Here is a 25,054-nt window from a genome sequence, read left to right as displayed (position 1 = left end):
ATATCATAGCCTAAATTCTTATATACATAAAATATCACTTAAATTAAGAAAAAATAAGAAACAATGATAAAATACAGAAAAATGAAAGTAAAAAAAAAACGTCATCGGGTAAATAAAATACTTTAATTTTAACCTCATTTGTATTGGCGGGCATTCGTAAGTCTATATACTGTGCAGAGCTAAATTAATTCTGTTCCTCAAAAACTCACATGCAGGAGGAGAGCCGCAGCCAGGAAAGATAAGCCCTGGCAGTAGCCCACTTCTTCATCGTAGACAGCATAAGCTTTACTGATCTTGTACAGAGCATCTTGGCCTATGCCCCCAGCCTCTTTGAAGTAGTCATGAGCAGGGAATGTACGGTTGATGTCTCGGAGGATTACCTGCTCGCTGGCACAGTCCTGAGGTGGAAATACAATTTGTTAACCCTTTGACTGCTGATATCCCATATACAGGATTCGCTGTCTCCGGGAGTTGACTGCGGGTATCCCATCCCAAAAACATGAATACAGTACAGTATCTAAAAAAAAAAAAACCCTACACATTACAGTACAGTCTGATAATATTCATAGCATATGTATGAAAAAAAATGCTTATAAGTTTTTCCTTAGTTCATAATTTACAGCCAAACCATTAGACAGCAAAAATCTCATTGCACCATTGAAAACCTTATAATTTCCTGAATCTGGTGGTATATATAGTGTGCAGTTTTGGCCTGGAACATTTTTTTAGCTAGGAAGTAGGGAAGATGTTTTAGAATTTTTGTTTTGCATTGGAAGGCAAAAGTCAGTGTTCTATAGTTTGTCATTTTATTATTTTTTTAACCTTATGGTGTGTTATGCTTAGTTGGTTAAGTGCTCTAGATTATATTGTTTGAAGTTCTCCTACATTTCTTATGTTATGTTTATATATGTTTAGCCAATTCTGTTACTTGAAGCTTAATCATTCTTAATATAATTCCAGTTTATTCTGTTTATTACAGATCTATGGATACTGATGTTGCATTAAATTGAATACAGCCTCCCAGTGCTTACCTTCATTTTCATAACACCTAATATGAAAGTCCAAGCTATACTGAAGCCAAAAGTATGAAATTGATGCAAAAATAACAATTCCTTGGTCTGAATACTGGCGCTTCAAAGAAAAATGCTTCTCCATACATAAAGGGCACAACAGAGTGGAAATGAAAACATAGAGTTCCTTTGACCCTTTACTGGTGGGTATATTTATGTGTGCTGTGTGGTCAAGGCGGGGCATATTCCATTATGTAGAAAATGGAGCAAATGTTGTTCAAATACTGTACATGTAGAACGTGCCCAAACCCCTCACACTATTCATACTCAATTTCTGCCCCCTTAGGGTCTTCTGGTCACAATCTTATTTCTATTAAATCAAACTGGGCACGACCACCTCCCCCACCCCCACTAAACGCCAACTATAGCACTATCGGAGGGGAAACTGGCAATCCTTGCGAGAATTCTTCTCCGACTTTCCTTGGGATGAATGTTGCTTTTGCACTCGGGATGCCTCGGTATGTGCTGACAGTATTGCTGGAGTTATACTCGGTGGTATGGGTGCATTTATTCCATCTTCTACCAAAACTTTCACTTTATAATCATGTTTGATCGCTCCTGTTCTCTTGCATGTAGGGAGAGAGATAGGGCATATCAAGTTATGAAACTATCTCCTGTTACTCACTCTTCTTTCCTTACTTCTAGGAATCGATGTAAGGTTATTCTTCGTAGGGCCAAGCGGAATTTTATAAAAAGAAAGACCGCTGTCCTGAATAATTCTTCTTCTAGTAAATCATTCCTGTCCTTAACCAAAAACATCTGTAATACCTTCTGCACTCCCTCTTTTCCTCCTCTCACCTGACCAGATAACTCTATAGCCAACTCTCCCCTGATAAAGCCAATCTCTTTGGCACCATATTCTTCTCTAACTCCACTTTAGATGATTCCAACTCTATCCCACCTACTTCAGCTCCTCCTACTGAACCTATGCACTTGCCTATAATCTCCACTCATAGGGTTGTTGGTGTGTTATCCAGGTTGGATGTGGGTAAGGCGCATGGACCAGACGGAATACCTGTACTGTACTCCCTCGTGTTCTGAGGGAGTGTGCTGAAGTTCTGGCCCCTGTGCTTGCTCGTCTCCTTCGCCTTTGCCTCAAAACCCAAACTTTTCCTTCTTGGAAGCATGCCTTGGTTCAGCCCATCCCAAAGAAGGGTGACCATTCTAATCCCTCTAACTATCGCTCCATTGCCCTAACTTCATCCCTCCCAAAGGTTTTCGAAACTATCTTAAACTCTCATTTTATCAGTCACCTTGAATGCTTTTCTCTTTTGTCGGATCACCAGTATGGCTTTCTCCAGGCGAGATCTACTGGTGATCTGCTCTACTACTGCACCCATCTTTGGTAATCCTCTCTTATGGATTATGGGGAAACTTTTGTCGTGGCCCTCAACATCTCCAAAGCATTTGACAGGGAATGGCACAAGTTTTTGCTTTCTACACTTTCCTCTTATGGTTTCTCCCACCCACTTTGTTCTCTAATTTCTAGCTCCCTTGAGAACTGATCCATGGCAGTTGTTGTCGAGGGATCGACCTCTCGTTCTTTCTCTACCAATAGTGGTGTCCCACAGGGTTCTGTTCTTTCACCAACTCTCTTTCTTCTTTTTATCAATGATTTACTTCACACTACGACTAATTCTATCCATTCTTATGCTGATGATTCTACTCTTCACTTCTTTTCGTTTTCCCTTCCCCCTAATTCTCAAACTAGATCTGTTCCTAGAGCAGATATCATTACATCTATCAATGTGGATCTGTGCAGCGTCTCTGAATAGGGAGGTAGAAATTTTGTTAAATTCAATAGTAATAAAACTCAGTATTTACCAATTACACTTTCCAAATTAGATGATCTCCCACCAATCACATTTCAGGATGCAATCATTCTGCCAAACTCTAAAATAGATATGCTAGGTCTCGCCATTTCCTCTAATATGTCATGGAAGCCACACATCCACAACATTGCTAAAGCTGCCTCCCGAAAGCTGGGAATGCAGTACATATGCCGCAGCTACTTCACCCCTGAGCAGTTGCTTCAAGTTTATAAGGGATTCATTCATCCTAACTTGGAGTACTGTTTTCATATCAGGGGTGGCTCTTCTTCTGTCCAACTGTTAGATAGGGTGGAATCAAAGGCATTTCATCTTATTAACCCTACTCCTTTAGTTGATAATCTTTCTTCCCTTTCTCTTTGCTGCAATGTTGCTTCACTCTCTCTATTTTACAAGTAGTTTAACAGACAATGTTCGGTGGATTTAGCATCGTGTGTACCGCCAGAAAGGCCATGGGCTCGTAACACACGTCTTGCCCGCAGTGCCCACAGTTTCTCTGTGGCTGTCGGTCACACTAGAATAATCTGTTATAGTACCTCCTTCTTTCCTCACACAGCCAAACTATGGAATGCTCTGCCTTCTTCTGTATTTCCACACTCATACAAACTGTTTCACTTTAAAAGGCTGGTTTTGCAGCATCTTCGTGGTGTAGATTAATATACATGTACCCTGTACCTGGTAATCTTTTTCTTTTCTATTTTTAATTTCTTTTTACTCTTATTTTTTCGCACCCTCGGCCCCGTTGTGAGTCGATGACCTGTGCCTCGGGCTATCCACCCCCCACCCCATCACAAAAAAAAAATAAAATAAAAAAAATAATCCAAAGAATTTACAACAAAACCTTTACTAATAATCATACGTATAGCACAACAAGAGACCTGTTAAGACTTACTTTCATGAATCAAGATTTCTTGATGAAAAAATAAAATATAATCAATGTTCTGGGATAATGGTAGTAGTAGGTAGTAGGCAGCTATCAAACAGAGAGGTACTACTGCCTGGAAAAATACATATTGGAAGCATAATGTGTTGTCTAATGGTAGATCCTGCTGCCATATGGCATCGCAAAAATTGTGACCAAGTCCCAGGTTGATGATGTGACTTTCTGCCTCATTTACACACAATTGCTGGGGTCTCAATTGTTTCTCTTACTATTGACAACACAACATACATATATTGTTTCTCACTATTGATATATAATTTTTTTTTATGGATCTTTATTATTATTTATATTATTATTATTATTATTATTATTATTATTATTATTATTATTATTATTATTATTATTATATTTTCACCCACCAGGCCTTGATGTGGGTCATAAAATGACCTGTGTCCGGGTGGGCTAATGCCCGTAAAAAAAAAAAAAAAAGGTCACTGGATCTGCTGGACAAAAAAGTGAATTACTAATGACAAAATTCTTACATGCTGTTGATCACTTCGGTCTTTTTTTCAAGAATCACTTACTGTACCACAAGAGAACCCTCAAAATGTCTTCTCACCTTTGTTATAAGTACTCTGTATGTCTCCATCATGTCCACATCATCTGAACAGCCAGCCAACAACTGCCACACTTCACCTCGGAGGGCCTCAGGGATCCCACGCTTCACCAGCCCCGAGACACCCTTAGGCAGCTGCTGGGGTGCTGCCTGCAACTTAGGTAGCACCTGTACACACAAGTACACAATACACTGTAATTACATTCATATTTTTTTTAATTTTCATAAAGTTTTCTACAAGGTTACATTAATAATGGAGCTCTCGATCTTGGATTTCTTTAATCTTTTTCAAGCTTTTTTCCTGCTAAATGAGCGGTGGCCTGAATTAGGTGGCAAAGAAAATAAGTAAGTGAGTAAGAGCTTAAACACAAACAACAACTCCCTTCATTTGCTTTTGTGCATTCATTCTTACTACAGTAGAATGTCGATTTTAAGTGATTAAATTTAAGATTATTGATTTAAAGCAACACCCAAAATTAAGGACAATATTTTAATTTAAAGCAAATCTTTCCTATTTTGCACGAGTCAATCTGGCGCATCATATTTTAAAATTCGCGCCTAATGTTTCTCTGGGCAGGCTACACTGTCTTGAGGGCAAAGCTGTACTGTACATGTACTCAAAATAATGTACTAAATGATTACTAAAATTTTGTCTAGTGCAAACTATAGCATGATTATATTAAAATTAATCACTATCTTATAAGAATTCCAGCAATGTAAATTATGTTCTCCCCAGTCACTTCTGTGACATTTTATAAACAAAAAACAAAAACTCAATCTAAAGAACATAAATAAACAAATAAATACTTCAATAGACCTTTGGCGCCAACTGTCAAACATGTCACTGTCACCTCCCTCCTCCCATCTTCCCAGCCAGGGTTGGTGGTTTTAGGCTTAAAGTTTTTATCTTATATAATATTACAGACTAAAGTTAGGAGAATATAATTTGCATTGATAGAATCCTTGCAAGACAGCGAATAATTTGAATATATTTTGCACAAGAGATAAAAAATTTTGCCCTTTGTAATAAAATTACTTAAAACTAAAATTTGTATATCTAATGCGAACTATAGCATGTATATATTTAAACAAATCACTATCTTATAAGAATTCCAGCAATGTTAATTATATTCACCCATGTCAGTTCAGTGACATTTGATAAGAGAAAAACTTAAAGTCACTCTTAAGGACAGGTAAATAAATAAGCACTAGACCTTGGCATCAACTGTCAAACATATCACCTCACCTCCCCCCCTCCACATCAGCTGATCGCTAGTAAACAGACCATTTCACGTCCCATAATTTTAGCTGTGTTAATTTATGAGTGATTGTTTTAACATAATACTACAAAAAACAATGTTTTGTTTATTCTAGGAGATGGGCTGAAGTGCATCTGGGTAGACTCTCAGTCTTTTTAGTATTTTGTGTTTCTCTCAAGTACCAAACTAAATTATTCTATTGAAACCCCGAATAAACCCCCTCACTGACAAGAATGAGTGAGGTAATGCATTGTGCATTGCTTACTTTGAGGTAACCTGGGCCACACCTGTCGGCATCAGTGGCACATTATATAAGAGCCATTCTGAGATGATGTGAAATGATAAAATAAAAAGTAATGCTGAAAGTGAAAGAGAGTCTCCAGTCACTAATTAATCACTAACTCAAGAAGAATACAACCATCTTCACTGCCTCTTACTGACCACTCTGCTATCACCTACAGGTATTTGAGAAATATATTTAGTGGTATTCCTACTAGACCAAAAAAAAGGGAATCAATATTTGGTGCATCAGTTAAACCATAAAGTGATTAAATGTTAAACTAGTACAGGTACAGTACTGCACTACTCACAAGTTTATTATAATTTTCTTTATTCATCATTGATAAGACAAACAAATAATTTTCTAAAACAATATCTTAAAGATACTGAAAAGTTACCACTAAATACCACTTACATTGTCCTCTTGTAACAGCTCCAATTTGAAAAATAGAACAATAAATAAAAGAAAAATGATACAAAATTCAATTCCAACAACTCACAAAATAAACAATATTCCTGATTTTTTTTAAATTCACCAGATAAAAAACTTTTCACTTTTAAAGCAATAATATAAACAATGACAGCTGTTTTAATAATAATAATTATTACAGCTACAATATTTGAAAAAAATAATAATTTACGTTCTACACCACACTTATACAACAAATAGCAAGTGCAAGTTCTACACCTGATCTACTTTTAGAGGTCAGGTTGAAGGTCACAGTTTTGTTAAGTGTTGATAGTAACAGTTTGTACAGCATAACAAGTTTGTTCACTAAAATAGCAGTTTGATCATTTTTATGTGTATGATCAACATAAAAAATTTTGATCAGCATTACAGTACAGGTACCGCAATTTGATCAGCATAATAACGGTTTGACCGGTAGAATGAACAGTCTGATCAAGAAAATAACATTTTGATCAGCATAACAACAAGTTAATGAACATGTAAACAGAGGAACATACAGTACCTGTCTCCACATGTCCAGCTCCCCCTGAGGGCAGTCCTTGGACACTTCTCCAGACCCACTTAATAAAGGCTCGTCATCATCTGTAGAAAGACATAATATATTCTTAGCCCCTTGTACTGTATAAAGGTTCCTCTCTGTGCTGAATAAAATCGTATGGTGTTAGCCAAATAAAATATTTAGAGTTGTATCTCTGTGTTAAAAGGGTTAATATTTTGGTAAAATATGAAACATTGACTTAAAGATAAAGTGCTGTAGGCTAAACCCTTAATTCACACAAGTGCTGTATCATACAGTACATCTTAATTCTCGACCCAACTCCCTCACATTCAGCTACAGTACTGTACCTATAAGCTGACAGTTTCTTATCTGCTCCATATGAACACTTTTTCATTCATAATAAACAGCATAGTTAAACAAACTCACCTGTATCTTCATCGCAGCCTGGAGTCTCAATGGAAGCGATGGATGGGGAGCGGCCGGTGGAGAGAGAGGAGAGTGTTGACGTTGTTAATGAGGAGAGGTTGAGGGAGAGTGACATTGTTGAGGGGCGCCAACGCTCCACCTCCCCTAAATTATCTACACTTGTTACAACATACTGCTGGTCACCCTGGGGAGAGTGTTCCACCTGAAAGGAAATAAACTGTTTATCATAAAAAATGAAAAAAAAATTATTTTGAATATTACAGCAAGAGGAATATATTACAATTCCTCACACTAAAACTACTATACTGTACTCACAATGATTTTGCCAAAACTTATTTCCAGGAAAATGTAATTTTTCCTTTACTCTTGGAAGGCATTTTGTAAGGACAGGCAGAATCAAGGTCAACACAAGACTCTCCTTTGCTGTCTCCTCTCTATGGCCACCTTACCACTGTTACAAAACCACTTGTTTAATCTGAACACACTTGTGTACTGCAAAGTTAGGTGGTAGCAGAGATTCAAGCGTGAGGAAGGGTAAATTCACATAATCTAATATTGGAGCAAGAAAATAGAATCAGAAATTGAGTTATACATACAGTGCTTACCTGTTTGAGTTTAAGAGAGAAGAGGTGGACAAGTGGCTTCTTGCTGAAGTACCAGAATCGCTCATTTTGAGGGTAAACTCTGACTTTGGTTTCAATTACAAAACGAACGGGTTCTTGAATACCTCCTGTTATTGAAGAAAAAAACCCAAGAGGACTTAGTCATTGATATCCCTAAGATGGAAACAGTACTGAAAGAAGATTATCACTTTTAAAGCAAGGCATCTCTTTAACACTAAGATAAATTGTATATAATCTTTAACTAAGATTTTTTAAATACCTTTTACGTGAAGTTCAGATGACACTTGATGTGACATACAGACACATGGACTAAAGGATCCCATTTTCAAAACTGAATGCTTCATCAAATGATTCTTTGAGGTTCAAAATGTACTCTCTTTATACTGATACAGTTTGTACATACATGGTCAAAAGTCTTGTTGCCTCTCCTGCTGCTCCATGAACCTCAAGATTCAAACTAATGAACCCAAAACAGTAGATACTGATACATTATTCAGTCCATGGATGCTTTGGATTCATGAGTCTGAATCTTGGGATTCATGGAGCAGCAGGAGAGGCAACAAGACTTTTACCCATGACTGTACATTAATAAGCAGTCTTCTACATAGTGAGTGTTATGTATGTTACTCAGCAATTTTCAAACTCCATTCACGAAGCATTTTACAAGACCACCATTTCCCAGTTTTGTCTCATTTACTCTCAAACTATCTCAACTTTCTTGGCACTCTGACTATATTTTCTAAAAAACAGTGACCTTGATCCTTGACCGTGACTAAAAAAATAATCACATATTTGAGTGATACTGAGAATCCCTACTAAACTTTTAAGGCAATCCACCCAAACTCAATGACCAAATTTCTAGTAAAAAAAAATAAATAAATAAATTATATATATATATATATATATATATATATATATATATATATATATATATATATATATATATATATATATATATATATATATATATATATATATATATATATATATATATATATATATATATATATATATATATATATATATATATATATATATATATATATATATATATATATATATATATATATATATATATATATATATATATAGACTTACTTATGACTAGATCTATGGCAACTGTCATGAAGACTCTGCGGTCCCTGGGAGTCTCCTGGTTAAGTACAGCAAACACGGGATCGCTTGGGTCCCAGTGACCAGATATAACATAACTTTTCTTGTCATTTACGTTACTTCCCATTGACACCTGAAAAGAAGAATTACAAGTCCCTTCAAAAATTATCATTATCACTTTTAGATTCAAGACCAAACAGATAAATGTCTTTAACAAACCAACCATTGATAAAAGGAGTTTAGTCCAGAATTTTTAGTCAGTTTCTTGAAATAAATTAAATATACCAATCACTATACATCTGTTGATACATTATGCCATGACTAATAACATCTAACTAAGAACTTTTAATATTTATTTAAGCATTATTATTATCTCTAGTTTAATGTAAAGTTTTAATACTTTTATAAAACTATCAATAAAACAACACTGAGCGTATATATTTCTTGCACTAGTAAAAGTAATGTGATGCATAAATAGTATGAGTACCAATATTCTACCACAGGAGCACTGATGCTAGCAAAATATTGGCTATATTGCTCAGGTGTCTAAGTGGGTTAAGAAGGGATGCTACAAGACATTGGGTATTTTAAGTATGAATCTAACTGGTCTACCATGATGGACATTCTACCACCAGCCAGCTTCGTAGTATTGAATCAGGCTCCATATAACACAAATTACTGTGACGCACCGCCATTACTTTATCATGCTATACTTTCACTTAGTTTTGTAGGTACTTTAAGGACTGGTTCATGTACTATTATACCATTAACAGTGTCATGTCTCAATTCTACTGTAAATTTAATTAGAAAAATTAAGATATTTCACTGCCAAATACCAGGTACTGTTATACATTTTAGAATAGGTTTGGGTCCTATCTCTACAATATCATCCCTGTTAAGATTCCACTCGGGGTCAGATATACGGTGCACATTCATAACTAGTAGTGTGAGTCTTTAGAACAGAAGGGAAAGTGAAGGGGATGGATGGAACAGGAGCCAACAAGAACAGAGTTGGTCACTATTTTAAGACAAGGAAGAATTAAATTTGATAAAATTCCTATGAAACAAACTTAAAGAACAGTGAAAGGTTTGTTAGAGGTGAGAACAGACTTGTTGAGGATGATTCCAGTCGTGCATTAGAATCTGATGGATGAACTTACAGAATATGAAAGAGAGAGATGGCTCATCATAGGGGAGTGTGCTCTCTACTTAATGTTACTATAATAAAGGTAGGTATTAAAGAAAATACAAGTCACACAGCTTAAGCATTGAGTAATGATAGGGAGGAGAAGGAGAGGCAAATAACAAGTGGGTGAGCAAGAAACACAGATGAAAGAAGACATGAGAAAGAAACAGACACGATGAGACAGTTAGGACCTCAATCATGCACAATGTTTGACTTAAAAAATCTTGGAAGGATGTACATAATAATATAGATAAGGACAAAAACAAGATAAACACAAGAGATGGAGTGAGTTGGTGAATGAGCTGTTGATGTTTGTGGGTGTTACAGAAGATGCTGCAAAAAACAAGACAACCAGTGAAGATGTCATGTCCCCCTGCCAAAATTAATAAGTCAAATGGGAATCACAGTTAAGGCAAATAAAGAAGGAGAACACTAATCATTTATCTCATTATAGATATTATTGATATATACAGTAGTTTATACCAAATTTCATTTAAAACTATTAATCCAATCTCAAATTAATGACTGAAAATCACATGTGACATTCTGTACATAAAGTACTTTACATACAAATGTGGGTGTCACTATACACTTCCTCCATATTCATGGTGGAAGCATGAAAATGTCTTATCACCTACAAATGAGTTCCTAAAGTGGTGAGGATCATGTGTTCTGAATGTGGTGAGGATCGTAAAGACTTGTTCAACATTCTGGTTAATATTAATATTCTTGTGTTCAACTTTTTTTACTAAACCTGTACTGTAGTAAAACTATACTGTACTGTATAAGAAAACAGTGTGTATCCTAACTCCTAAGACATAACAGCAGAGGCCATCTGTGTCTCTCTCTTGTGTTGTGTCTCTCTGGCTACCCCAAAGTAGACCTGCAGGCAGTGACACACATACACCATGCTGTAACTGTGTCTTAGTAGTTAGGATGATGGAGATGCTTCGCCCACTTGATTTACCCTTCAGATGGGTGACCGGAGTAATGAAAATAGTAGAAAATGTAACATACCTCTTATAATGTTAAGTGTCAACAAATTCTAACCAACAACCATATTGCAATGTTTAATGGTTACCCATTGAATCGGCTTCAGTTCTAATGGACCCCAACCTGACTCAAAATAACCATTAGGATTGATGCCCAATAGTGCTTGGCTCCAATACAAAGCCTTAGGCTATGTTAGATTATGGTCTACTAGGAATGGAATCAATTAACTAGGCAACTGTTGAACTGTCTTCCTAGTTGGATGACCAACACAGACATACAGTACACCTGAGCCTCTTTCCTTCAAATTGTATTTCATGGGTCACAATGAACTTCCTCTGCCTACTGTTCTACTATGTGCCTGACTTTCTCACTAGCTTCAAACTTCCATTAATCATCAGCTATCCTGATACACATGAATTCCCTTGGCTATTAGAGAAATAGAGAAATCAGGCCACATTCAACAAAAAGTTTGGTGACCTCGACTGTCCTGCCACTAAAGATAAGCCATGAAGTTGCTACAGTACAGTAGTACTAATTATATAGCCTATTTAACCTATTTACCCCAAGTGGTTTTTTTGTGGAGTTGACCCCACGAAGGGAGTCTCCCTTTAAAAAATAAAAGTAAATAAATACAGTAACTGAATATTTCCAGAACATTAATCTTACCAGGACTCCATTTCCTATTACTCAATCCTGAATAAGAGCATGTGGGATGCCCCTGCTCTTCCCAAGTCTGCTTTACCACCACCACAAAATATGTAGGGGCTTGATGGTGCCAACTGTTCATCACCACTGTATGATATGTCACTAAAATAATCTCCTCCACTGCTTGATATGTCATGTTCATAAATTTCAAGATTCTGAGCTGTACATAATAGGTCCACGTGACAGGACAGCAAGGAGCTTATGGTGTGAGAAGAGAGAATGGTGGCACTTAGGTGGGTGGTATTTATAGGTCCTGAGTTAAGCTGTCAGGTGCACAGGAAGTTTACCGATGAGGAATAAGCATAATGTACTTAAATTTGATTCGCGAGAGGAAAAATATAATTAGAAATCTATGTTGTTCCCAATGGAAGGGTTAAGTGTATGCTGGAGGAAGCTTAGTACCTAAGTGTCCGATCTTTATCCCTTTGTAGAACATCAAGAAGTAATAAAACACGTGAGCAACTGTCAGTACTACCAGTACGTATACACAACTCTGAAACTGCCTAAGATAATTTGATCTGATGTTCCAACAATTTGCTGTTGAGTCAAACCCCTAAACACTAAAAAAAAAATCTGGTCTATATTCTCAATGCTAGATTATTGTTCTCTTCACTGAACTGTTGTATTCCATGTAATATTAATTTCTTTAACTTCCAGCTCTATGAATACCAATCCTGTCTGAATGACTCACTCAATGAATTTCTGTCCAGCTAGTGATGACACAGCTCACCACCAATTCTTTGTAATCTTTTCTTTTATCTTGTTTTTTCTATTTCTCTTCTTAGTTTCTCAAAATTGCAATTATTTGCTTTAACAATTTGATTAACTTAAAATATTATTTTCAAATATTCAATATTGCAGGTGATTATGCTTCACTTTTCTAACTAAATAACCAACCATTATTTATCAGCAGACACTCTGAGTAGCCTACTATTACTGGAACTAGGACAGGGAGACATGTGACAGTGGTCAGTGGTGTAATGTTTGGGCAGAGTTCTTCAAGTGACATCCATATTGATATATAAGAAGTTGACAAGAAACCAGCTTCAGTAGTGTGACAAGTAAACACACTAACATACAATAACAATGAATTAAACCCAATGAACAAAGTTCTACACTCATAACACTTCAATATGAACCTTGGGTGTTACATTAAAAAAGTTGTCTGAAGCATCCAGAGGCAAATATAGTTTTATAACCATTTGCAACACTACAGTGTAAGGAGGAGATTCTACAAGGCCTCACCCTCAACTACATACAGGTATCCCCCATGTTACGGAAACTCACTTTGAAGAAATTCAACCATACAGAATCTGTAAATTATGACCACTAAATTCAAGATACGGCCTGTAAATTTGACTTTATGGAAATTGGGTAAATTTTCAAAGTTTTCCACACAAAAATTACTATATAGAAGAAAAAATACTTAACTGACATTATAATTTATTTGGTGTGGATTTCTTGGTGTTAGCTACCATCGAGCTTGGGTATGAGGCGCAACCAGGCCACTAGACTCTGTTTGTTTATATCTCTCAGTGTGTATGCTTGATCTCTCGACCACAGTTCTTGGAAGCAACATACTGTACTGTATATGTATCTTATTCGAGACTATCCAGTGTATTACCCTTATACAAGTGCAAGTGAAAGCAGTGGCACTAAAAGAGGCTGTAAAGAAATTATGTTTGATATAAAACTTGATGATTTATGGAGTTTGATGCAAGAGAAAAACTTAGAAAGATTACAAAAATATTAAGGTTTGCTATGTCTCCCAATAATTCCTATTGCACCCCTTCACCTCACATAGCAGTCAACATCGTTTATGGCGAGTTAAATTCAAGTGTTTTGTGTATACACTGTAATTATTATCATAGTATATCATAAAATAATCAATGTATGTGTTTAAAAACAATTATTTTCATTTATAAGTGTGCTTGTATTACTTCTTTTTGCCCCAAAAATTTCTTTGAGAACCCATCTCCAAATATACAATAAAGTCAACGGGAAAATGGGCTTCACAATATGGAATTTCACGTAACGGTCAACTTTTCAAGGATACGGCCCTTCCGTAACCCAGGGGATTACTGTACTGTACTGTACTGTACAAACTACACAACTCATTCATGTGAGAAGTAAAACAGCTTTCCAACTTCCATTACAACTATAACAATAAATAATAATCATAAATACAGCTGAGTTCCCATCTGAAAACAACCAACAGCGTCAAATCCTTGAGCGAAAGATTGTGAGTCATGATACCAACACTCCCAGTGGACTAACTAACTGCTGCTCATGCATCAGTTACACCAATATATATATATATATATATATATATATATATATATATATATATATATATATATATATATATATATATATATATATATATATATATATATATATATATATATATATATATATATATATAGTGTATATATCTGCTGTGAATGAATAAAGCTTCATAAAAAAATTTGAGAATATCTTATTGTGGAAAAATCACAGGAGAATACATGTACAAGAAAAATTTTGCCATGTGTACAGATGAAAACCATAGCCAATAATTTGTTATATATGGCTAGAGATGGAAACAATAATTTGTAATACATGGCTACTGATCACAAAGCAAGAAGGCATTCCCTCAAGACACAGCAACTGAAAAAAAAAAAAAATCTTACAAGACATACCTGAACCTCATTTACCCCAAAAACATGGGACGCGTTAGAAATTCCATGTTCGCATCCATTCTCAGAATTCTCACTCTCTTCGAGTGAATTTTCATTCCGGCCCATTTTCTTGTTGGGTGCAGAGGGGATTCACAAAAAAAAATATATTGAAAAAAAAATTAATATAATAAAAGAAATTAAAGCATAAAACAGACAGAGAGGAGCAGTATGAGTCCCTCTGAAGAGTTCAAAGCTGTACAGTATTTGTACTTTAATGCAGGGATAGGGATAAGTAATTATATATATATAGCTACTGTCAGTATTCTCCCACTCTATGTATGGGCGGATCAAGGAAGACAGGAACCTTAAAAAGGTAGAAAATGTTACAAGAAGAGTGAGTGTTGAGGAACAGATGGCTGAAACAACATGTAAAGTACTCCACATATACACAGACAAGATAAATACACTGTACATAGTTTTCTTAGTATATATTTCTTAATATCTCCAATTTAATCAAAATAGGTTATTTATAGACTGGATATTTCTATTAAAAAATTCCTTAAAAAATTCCTGTTACTTTAAATTTTTGGCTCTATTGACACTGACTTAAGAAACTATTTTTCATGGAGGGGAATATGGAAGGTGGACACAGCCTCTTGCCAGAATATTTAACACAACAGGTAGGGCTAAAAGACAATCAAAATTACAGTATTCTCAAGTGGTTCCTTGATGAGAAAAAATAGAATACAAATAAAAGACTTATGACCAATGCCAAAACTATATACTCTTGCCTAACTATCTGTCAACACAGCCAAGTGACTCACAAAATAATGTGTTTCAAGTGACTGTTTAAGTAAAAAAAAAATAAACTATTGTACATGAATCAATATACTGTAATATGAAATGATCAACCTATTTTCATGGACATTTCTCATTTTCTTTATGTTAAATTCCCTCCAGCACATACAGTGTTCATGGTTTTCTTCTCCACACTCACCATAATGTACACCCAGGCCCAGTGTGCTTACTTAACTCCAACACTTACTGCCCTATTAGGTGACCTATACATAAGCCAATTTAGAACAATGACTGACAAACTGCATGGCACATTTCTTACCAATTTCAACATATGCCAATTTTCACTTGTTCAAGGCTGAGTAATACCATACATGTAGAGTTTGCCTCACACCTAACCTAACCTAACCTATCCTATCCTATCCTAACCTAACCTAACCTAACCTAACCTAACCTAACCTATCCTAACCTATCCTATCCTAACCTAACCTAACCTAACCTAACCTAACCTAACCTAACCTAACCTAACCTAACCTAACCTAACCTAACCTAACCTAACCTAACCTAACCTAACTCATCCTCTCAGTAACACCCTAATGATGAATGTCCAACACCAGTCTCTAAAACATGTACTGTTACTATTAGTGCCACATATGTACAGTAGCACCTGCGTTACTGACCAAGTGTGTGTGTGATGAACAAACACTAGAGTAAAGAACAAAGACTAATGAGGAGTGAAGAACAAAGATTAATGAAGAGTGAAGAACAAAGATTAATGAAGAGTGAAGAACAAAGACCAAAGACTAATGAAGAGTGAAGAACAAAGATTAATGAAGAGTGAAGAACAAAGACTAATGAAGAGTGAAGAACAAAGATTAATGAAGAATGAAGAACAAAGACTACAGTGAAGAACAAAGACTACCTTACATCTTACCATCACAACCAAGATGACCAATTAGCTAAATACTGTATTACACAAGAGTTCAGCCAACATAAGGTGATGCAGTAAGTGTGAGTCTCCACCCCCCTACAGAACAACCCACTAGGTAAACAATGTAGAACAACCCACTAGGTAAACAATGTAGAACAACCCACTAGGTAAACAATGTAGAACAACCCACTAGGTAAACAATGTAGAACAACCCACTAGGTAAACAATGTAGAACAACCCACTAGGTAAACAATGTAGAACAACCCACTAGGTAAACAATGTAGAACAACCCACTAGGTAAACAATGTAGAACAACCCACTAGGTAAACAATGTAGAACAACCCACTAGGTAAACAATGTAGAACAACCCACTAGGTAAACAATGTAGGTAAACAACCCCACTAAACAATGTAGAACAATAGGTAAACAATGTAGAACAACCCACTAGGTAAACAATGTAGAACAACAACCCACTAGGTAAACAATGTAGAACAACCCACTAGGTAAACAATGTAGAACAACCCACTAGGTAAACAATGTAGAACAACAACCCACTAGGTAAACAATGTAGAACAACCCACTAGGTAAACAATGTAGAACAACCCACTAGGTAAACAATGTAGAACAACCCACTAGGTAAACAATGTAGAACAACCCACTAGGTAAACAATGTAGAACAACCCACTAGGTAAACAATGTAGAACAACCCACTAGGTAAACAATGTAGAACAACCCACTAGGTAAACAATGTAGAACAACCCACTAGGTAAACAATGTAGAACAACCCACTAGGTAAACAATGTAGAACAACCCACTAGGTAAACAATGTAGAACAACCCACTAGGTAAACAATGTAGAACAACCCACTAGGTAAACAATGTAGAACAACTCACTAGGTAAACAATGTAATAAGAGTGCCAGCCTCTAATTCAGACTTCAAGTTTACATGAGATTGAACTTCCCATAAAAGGAACTGCTTGAGTGTCACCGGCAAGATAGTATTTGTTATGGGGAGCTTCTACACTGTACATAATGGTCTAATATTTAAATACACAGAAAGATGGATACTGCAGCTGTATAAACACAACAGACTCTAGTTTACATACAATACAATACAGTAGAGTACAGTAAACCCTAACTTAAGGTGCTGCATGAATTTCAGATAAGCTAAAAGAGTAACCAGAAGATTCAAAATGTTTTAGTGAAACCAAGATTCTAAGCATACAATGTAAATAAAATGGCTTAGTTTTCTTTATGGTAGTGATATAAGATAATATTGTCTTTAAAATTTCAGCACTCCCCCCCCCCCCAAGTAAGATAAAAAAAGGTTTTATTCAATACACTGCACTGCATTACTGTACAATATATATAAAATATTACCAAACACCTCTACACTCTTGATGGAGAAATCATACAATACTATACCAAAACATCCCATTAAACAAATGTTCGGGTTACAACATTTTGAGGGTACAAACAAGCCTCCCAGATCGTAAATGGCGGTGTTCCTGTATTAAAAAATTCTCTATGCATCTTCTGGATTCATTACATATATAAAAAACAAAACAATTTTGAAGTTCTTTACCTTTACCAAACACTACAGCAGGTATAAAGCTGATGAAGGCTAACAGGATGTGAAGGGATAACAATTTTAAGGGATGCCATAAAACAAAATTAAAAGGATGGACAACAAATTATTGAGAACAAAAATCATCTATCTATTCATAATAGCTTCTTTATATTATGCTGTACTGTACAGAATAAACATTTACTCTGCAAATCATGATAATATGTTGTACAGTACATAATTTAACTAAATAACTGTGAAATAAGTAAAATTCACAATTGTATATGAGGCATTGATTAATGCAAGGGCAAACTTGCCACTTTGAAGTGAAAATTCGATTTTTGTACCATTCATTTCGGAAAGTTTCATTCTACCATGACACAATATGGTATGACGAGTTTGCCTTTGGTTTACTGGCAAAATCCCATTGAATCATATGGTGTAAGACTCCCGGCATCTCCATGCTGCCTATGGTTATTCCTGTGTCTGGCGAGAGTAAGGCAAAGTCAAACTCGCCAGTGGCCCAGCGACCAATCACAGCTTGCCTTACTCCCTGAGTTAATCAGCATGTCGGGAAGGAACGTGCCGACCAATGAGAGGCCCACTATGTTCCATTTTCAGCGTCCAGGAGGAAGAAGATGTATCTGATCATGATCAGAGACTACTAGCCACCTACCCTACCCCCCCCTGCTACCAAGTTCTTTAGTGGAGCATAATCATCATCTAGAGTGAGTGTCACCATTATTTATTATGTTTTTTTACTTAACTACAATATAAATTTATCGTTTTGTGTACAGAACTTTATTATTTCATTATTTTCATGAATGTTAATTTCACACCATTTCATTATTTGACGTCAATGTGCACAAAAATTATACATCACACTACGCTTATTACAAGGATCATATTCTGCATTACTCACCTTTAAAATGAGACCTCATTGAAAAGAATTGAAGAATTTTTGGAGGTTCTATGACGTTTTGAATACGAGCAAACTTTAAACCCCATTTTCTCAAAACTTGGCTTTGGTGCGTTTGCCCTTGCATTAATCAACGCCTCATATGTGGGACTGTATATAGGAAATTTATCTTATTAGCTGAGTTTCTATCGACAATTTTGTTTATTGAAGGTGTTCATTCACTGATGGCAGCACAGAGTAATGCTTGGCATGCATTTCAAGACCACAAAAATTCAGTAGAAGAAAAATATTTTTGAATGATGTGAAGTCAAAAGTACCCATAAACATTACTTTAGTTAAATCTCAGTGAAAGGGTTAGTACAACTTTCTGACCTACTGGAATGAATATGTAATACTGAAATACTGAGAAAATTCATTAGCTTCAGGATATACAGCACTCATCACCATCATCATCATCACTGCTTTACGTCTATTTCCACGCTTGTGTGGGTTAGATGTGATTACCTAAGGGCAAGGTGTCCAGTTATAGTGCTGTAGTTTGAAAATGGGTCATGGAACGATGGCTACAAATGTGTGTGATACAAGAAACCAAAGATAAATGAAAGTATGGCAAAGTATGCAGAGGAGATGTGTGTATGTGAGATAAGCACCACACTGGAGGAACAATATGTTTGAGCAAGAACCACTGTAAAGTACGGTATTTGTAAAGCCGTTCTATCAGCCACATCTCAACAGGTGGGGGTACACAGGGCACAGGCACAGACAAAATTTCAATAAAACCTGAAATTTTGTGAGCAAGTAGAAATGTGGTGATAAATTGATAGTGATAAGAGGACAAAGAGGATCCTACTGGTGAAGATTACAACAGAGTGGCTACTGACAAGGTGGGCAGTGGATGTGTACAACTTCTGCATAAAATCCTGATCTGTTTGATAGATGGATGGATTGATGGAGTAAAAGAATGAATGCTTAATCTGCGATCACGCTAGAGTTTCTACTTAAAATAAGTCCACCATAGCGTTAATTTTTCAACGAACTCCTCAAGTTGTCTCTACAGCGACAACTTATTTGTTGTCAAAAATGAGACGATACAGAGCATCTGAAAACCCACGGTACAGTGGGTTAAAATTGGCTATAGAGTCTATTGTATTAATAAAATTTAAACCGCTTTTATTTTTTCTTATTAGTGTTAAAATGTATTCAAAATATAAAAGTTTATTTCAATAAGAAAACACGAGCAAAATTGTCATAGTAAATAAAAAAAAAGAATGATACATCATGATGGGAATTTCATTTGATTCTAGAGTACTTGCTTCACTTTTGTAAACAAACATCACATGGACGCTACAATCGTTTCTTTATCGTCTTGGTCTTCTTTAACAGAACCACACTTCTCACTAAAGCAGTTAATGCTGCCATAGAAACAGACAATGAAGCCATCCTGCTCTCCAACTGAGCACAAATTAGCTGCGTGAGCTGGTGCCTGGCCAACGGTTCCTTTCCCATTGTGACCAGTGTGTGGATCACACCCTTGCCTTGTTGCATGTGGATGAAATGCTATCGTGGATTTATTGCACAGAAAACTCTAGTGTGACCGTAGCTTAAAGGGTATTTGTGCATACAGGTATACACTGAAAACACCGTCCCAATAACTACTGCTTCGAATAACTGACTATTACATATAGGGGAAATGCCCTCAAGTTTCGTTGATACCCCAGAGATCTGACATCGGGAGACAAGTGGCAGGGCTGTTTTGAATTTGGCAGGTGGTGACATAGTGTGAATTCTTGACACAAGAGGGCTCTGCGTGCTGCTTCTGACTCATTCCCGGCATCTTTGCTTTTGTTTACACTTACCATGTGTCTCCGACTTCGTGTTTTTTCATCATTTCCAGCTTTGTGTTTTATGCAATCATGTACTGGGCAGCTTGATGTTATGTGATAAGGCGTAATAAGAGTGGTGATGGACCAGCAAATATTGATAAAGACTTGAACTTGCCACCCTAGTCTGTCTCTTCCATCCTCAATACAGATAAGTAACAGTCTCACTTTATGCCACATTGCTTATTTAAGGCTTATTATGTTTGCTTTATATGGCTGCTTTAGTTTCTTGCTAGACAATCAGTACAACAAAGATATATCAAAGGCAGATGGGAGTTTTTGGAGGGTAGCTGGTCCCTAACCGCCCCCTACATTTGTTAAGTTCTTATGGGGTTAATTGCTTCGATGACCATTGACTCACTAACCAACGTCTTTTCCCGGTCCCTATACTATGTGTCAGTTATCAAGGTACACCTGTATATTGAAAATAAAAATGTAAAAAATGAACAAACTGATTGAAAAATTAGAACAAGAAGTGGTACCAAGAAAAATAGGAAAAAAAATTATAAGAATGCTTAGTTATGTACAGTGAGAAAATGAAGTATCTTCCCAGCTTTAGCCAAAGTATAATGAAACCTGACGACCCAACACAGTGAATGGCATCACTGATGATCCCTTTCCAAGGTTCCACAGGTCTGCCAACTGTTTATGGGCTCCACACAGGTATGTGTTTATGATTCAACTGTTCTGGGATGTTTTCATCAAACCCCGGGAAGGTACTTCCTTCTCTCACTGTGCATTACAGCAGGATTAGAAGAATGTATTTTATATGATTTTTGGGGTAAGTAATGCTCATGAGATGTGAATGATGGCAATTATGTTTTGGAGTTTGGCCATAATTTAAGTGGTTGCTACTACCAATTATGAGATCTTTTTCTAAAATTCATAATTGTGTTGCCGTCGAGCAGCGGGTCCCAAATATCTATTACAGTAAGTCCTCGCTTAACATCATGGTTCCGTTCCTGAAAACAGCGATGTTAACAGAATCAATTTCCCCATATGAAATAGATAAAATACGGGAGTTACGTTCCCCAGCCTCCCTTTACCCCATGAAAGACATTACATATACAGAAATTCAATGGCATTTTATAGAAAATAGTATATACGTATATAAATGAACTTAATCATTTTGTATTGTACTCACTGATGGACGGAGGTGGAGGAGCGAGTGTGTGGTGGGAAGCACCAATGTCCACCACACGTTCACCTTTCTCAAAAACAGTTTAAAACCTCCAATTTTGTAGCAAGGCTAATGGTCTCATATTGCTTCTTTACAACACTAGCATAAGTAGCACTTGATGGGCACTTGGAAGCCATTTTGAATGGTTAGAGTACAGTATTAAGAGCAAAAACACTTAAACATGCACAAACGCTGTGGTAGATTAACAAAGACTGGCGGCACTTGGGGACACTGTGTGATGCTCCGAGGGTGAGAGCATAGCTCACCAAGGTGAAAGAGGGTGATGTGCCGTACAAAGCAGTCCGTGACGACGCTATACTGAATCGGCGGGCCGTTATCCAATTCATGGGTATCTAAAGAATAGCGACGTTATAACGAAACAACGTTGTCGTGGCCAACGTTAAACAAAGACTTAATGTACTTGTTTATCCCCCGAGGTTCATTACAATGATCCGTGCACCCCTACTTACATACAGTATTAAATTTAAATATATTTCCAAAAATATTTTCACTGATATATGTATACAAATTGTGACAATTTTTACAATAAGATATCCAGTTATACATAAATTAGCAATAAGATTATTATCTACATTGCATAAGATTTTCTTTTTCAAGTTTTTGAAACTTTTAACTTTTTTTAAAAATATATTAAATAAAAGATACCGGTAAATAAATTGATGACAATGAGACTAAGAGCCCAATAACTACACAAATACTATAGTCTGATCAATGAACAACAACATAAAGCTTAATTATGTTTGGAAGAAACTGAGCAAGTAAAAAAAAAAAATAAGCTTGGGGAATTAAGTTAATCACTTTCAAAATTATATAGTACAGTCGTCCCTTCACATACGCGGGTTTAGCATTCACGGATTCGCAAATACGCGGATTGCCCCGCCAGAGGAATATTCTGTACATTGAAGTACATTCAAATCGCGCGCCATTCAACTCGCGCGCGGCACCGAACACGGGACACCGCCCGCTCCCACAACCTCACACACACACACGCATAGCTCTCCCTCACTTAGTCAGTCTCGCTGTAACCACACTTGTGTTGACATCAGCATTGTAGTTGCAAAAATATTACATTTCCGTGAATGTATTATATCAAGCACAGTATGAATATATTATCACTAATATAAGACTATTTTAACCGAAAACTACTAAAAAAACGAGTAACATCTCTTGAACATCGGAAGGTTAGGCAAAGTCTCTTGTTTTCGTCATGTATTTTATCCTAATTTACATTGAAATACATCACGTTTCAGCAAAAGTACTATTTATTTCTGAGAATATGGAAATGTAATATTTTGCTGAAATGACGTACGTATTACAGTGGAAAGTGACGAAAGCAATGACTCGCTTTCTTTCGCTCAAAAGATGTTACCGTAATCGCTTTTCGAATGGTTTTCAGTTAAAAAACTGTTGTATTACAATAATATTCTATCCTAATTCACTTGTGATGCAACAGTTTTTTAACTGCAAACCATTCGAAAAGCGATTACGGTAACATCTTTTGAACGAAAGAAAGCGAAAGTCATTGTTTTCGTCAAGATTTTGTCCCACATTCCATTGTAATACTTACGTCATTTCAGCAAAAATATTTCATTTCTGTGAATGTAGTATATCAAGCACAGTATGAATATAATATCATTGTAATATAACAGTATTTTAACCAAAAACTATTAAAAAAACGAGTAACATCTCTTGAACATTGGAAGGTTAGGTGAAGTCTTTTGTTTTCGTCATGTATTTTATCCTATTTTACATTGAAATGCAACACGTTTCAGCAAAGCTACTATTTATTTCTGAGAATATATTCATTCGGGCGCAGTTTAGGTAAAATATACATGTGATGTAACATTTTTTTAACTGAAAATGATTCGAAAAACACGTACCCTCTAGCCCTGTTCAAGGAGAAGACTGGGAGGAGCTGTTTGGTGTTGAAGACGATGACAAGGGAAATGATTTTGATGGATTTTAATGAAAATATTCAGAAATATGGTATCGTAGTATTTATTCAAGTGAATTAGGATAGAATATTATTGTAATACAACAGTAGTGACGATGTGGAGGAGGCGGAGGGATAGAGCAGGGAGGAGGTGACTGGCGGGAGCAGGGACGAGTGGAGATGCCAGCCAGTACATTACGGGTGTATTAATTGTTTTTATAGCTATTTTTGCATTTTAATATTAAATACTGTACATTACGTTTCAACAAAACTACCATTTATTTCTGAGAACATGGAAATGTAATATTTTTGCTGAAATGATGTACGTATTACAGTGGAAAGTGGGATAAAATTGTGACGAAAGCAATGACTTTCTCTTTCTTTCGTTCAAAAGATGTTACCGTAATCGCTTTTCGAATGGTTTTCAGTTGTGGGATTATAAGGCTAATGATAGGATAGAATATTATTGTAATACAGTACGAGTACAACAGTTTTTTAACTGAAAACCATTCGAAAAGCGATTACGGTAAAATCTTTTGAATAACGAAAGAAAGCGAAAGTCATTTCGTCATGATTTTATCCCACTTTCCACTGTAATATGTACGTCATTCCAGCAAAAATATTACATTTCCATATTTATTTCTGAGAATATATTCATTCAGTCACAGTTAAGGTAAAATATACTTGTGATGTAATATTTTAATGAAAATACGGTATCGTAGTTTTCTTTTGTTTCAAATTTAATTAACAAAGATTGATGTTTCAAATGTAATGAACAAAAATTTATGTACAGTATCTATAAATACACTTTAATAAATGAATACTTTATGTTTTACATCGTCCTGTGCTACCATACCATGGATTTGGCTACTTTGGGCTTGCTATGATGACGCAAGAGATCTGCCCTGGCAACTGTACCGACACTCACAGCTGGTGGTGTGTTGGTGCATCGTTTCCATTGTTTACTGGTAGTTACAGGTAAATATTTTTCAACCTAACGAAACTATTACCCGTTTAGAGATCGACCCCCAATTTTTTGCCAAATAATTTGGTCTTAAAAACTCGAACTACACACAGGTATATACGGTAAATAAGGACATGGGGGCCAGGGTTTTTTTTTGGGGGGGGGGAGGGGGGGGGCAGCACATATACGTGGATTTTTAACATCCATGGCTATCTCTGTTACGTAACCCCCGCGTATGTTAAGGGCCGACTGTA

General features: G+C 36.1%; 1 protein-coding gene across 6 annotated transcripts in view; it reads right to left on the bottom strand.

The window, feature by feature from the left end:
- LOC121871378 (rab GTPase-activating protein 1-like) overlaps positions 1 to 25,054 on the bottom strand; it is a 75,328-nt gene that overhangs the window by 21,033 nt on the left and 29,241 nt on the right. For 4 of the 6 annotated variants that reach the window (XM_042373597.1, XM_042373601.1, XM_042373600.1 and 1 more), the window contains 6 exons: positions 9,052 to 9,199; positions 7,936 to 8,060; positions 7,331 to 7,547; positions 6,908 to 6,987; positions 4,402 to 4,566; positions 210 to 398 (listed from right to left, as the gene is read on the bottom strand). In XM_042373597.1, coding sequence (XP_042229531.1) covers positions 210 to 398; positions 4,402 to 4,566; positions 6,908 to 6,987; positions 7,331 to 7,547; positions 7,936 to 8,060; positions 9,052 to 9,199 — 924 coding nt within the window. Of the gene's footprint in view, positions 1 to 209; positions 399 to 4,401; positions 4,567 to 6,907; positions 6,988 to 7,330; positions 7,548 to 7,935; positions 8,061 to 9,051; positions 9,200 to 14,631; positions 14,740 to 25,054 lie in introns of all 6 variants that reach the window. The other 2 variants (XM_042373598.1, XM_042373599.1) reach the window with 2 other exon arrangements.

Source organism: Homarus americanus, unplaced genomic scaffold (genome assembly GCF_018991925.1).
Source record: "Homarus americanus isolate GMGI-L3 unplaced genomic scaffold, GMGI_Hamer_2.0 scaffold45698, whole genome shotgun sequence".
Classification (NCBI taxonomy): domain Eukaryota; kingdom Metazoa; phylum Arthropoda; class Malacostraca; order Decapoda; family Nephropidae; genus Homarus; species Homarus americanus.
Note: the sequence above shows the minus strand (reverse complement) of the source record. Positions and strands in the feature narration are given on the sequence as shown.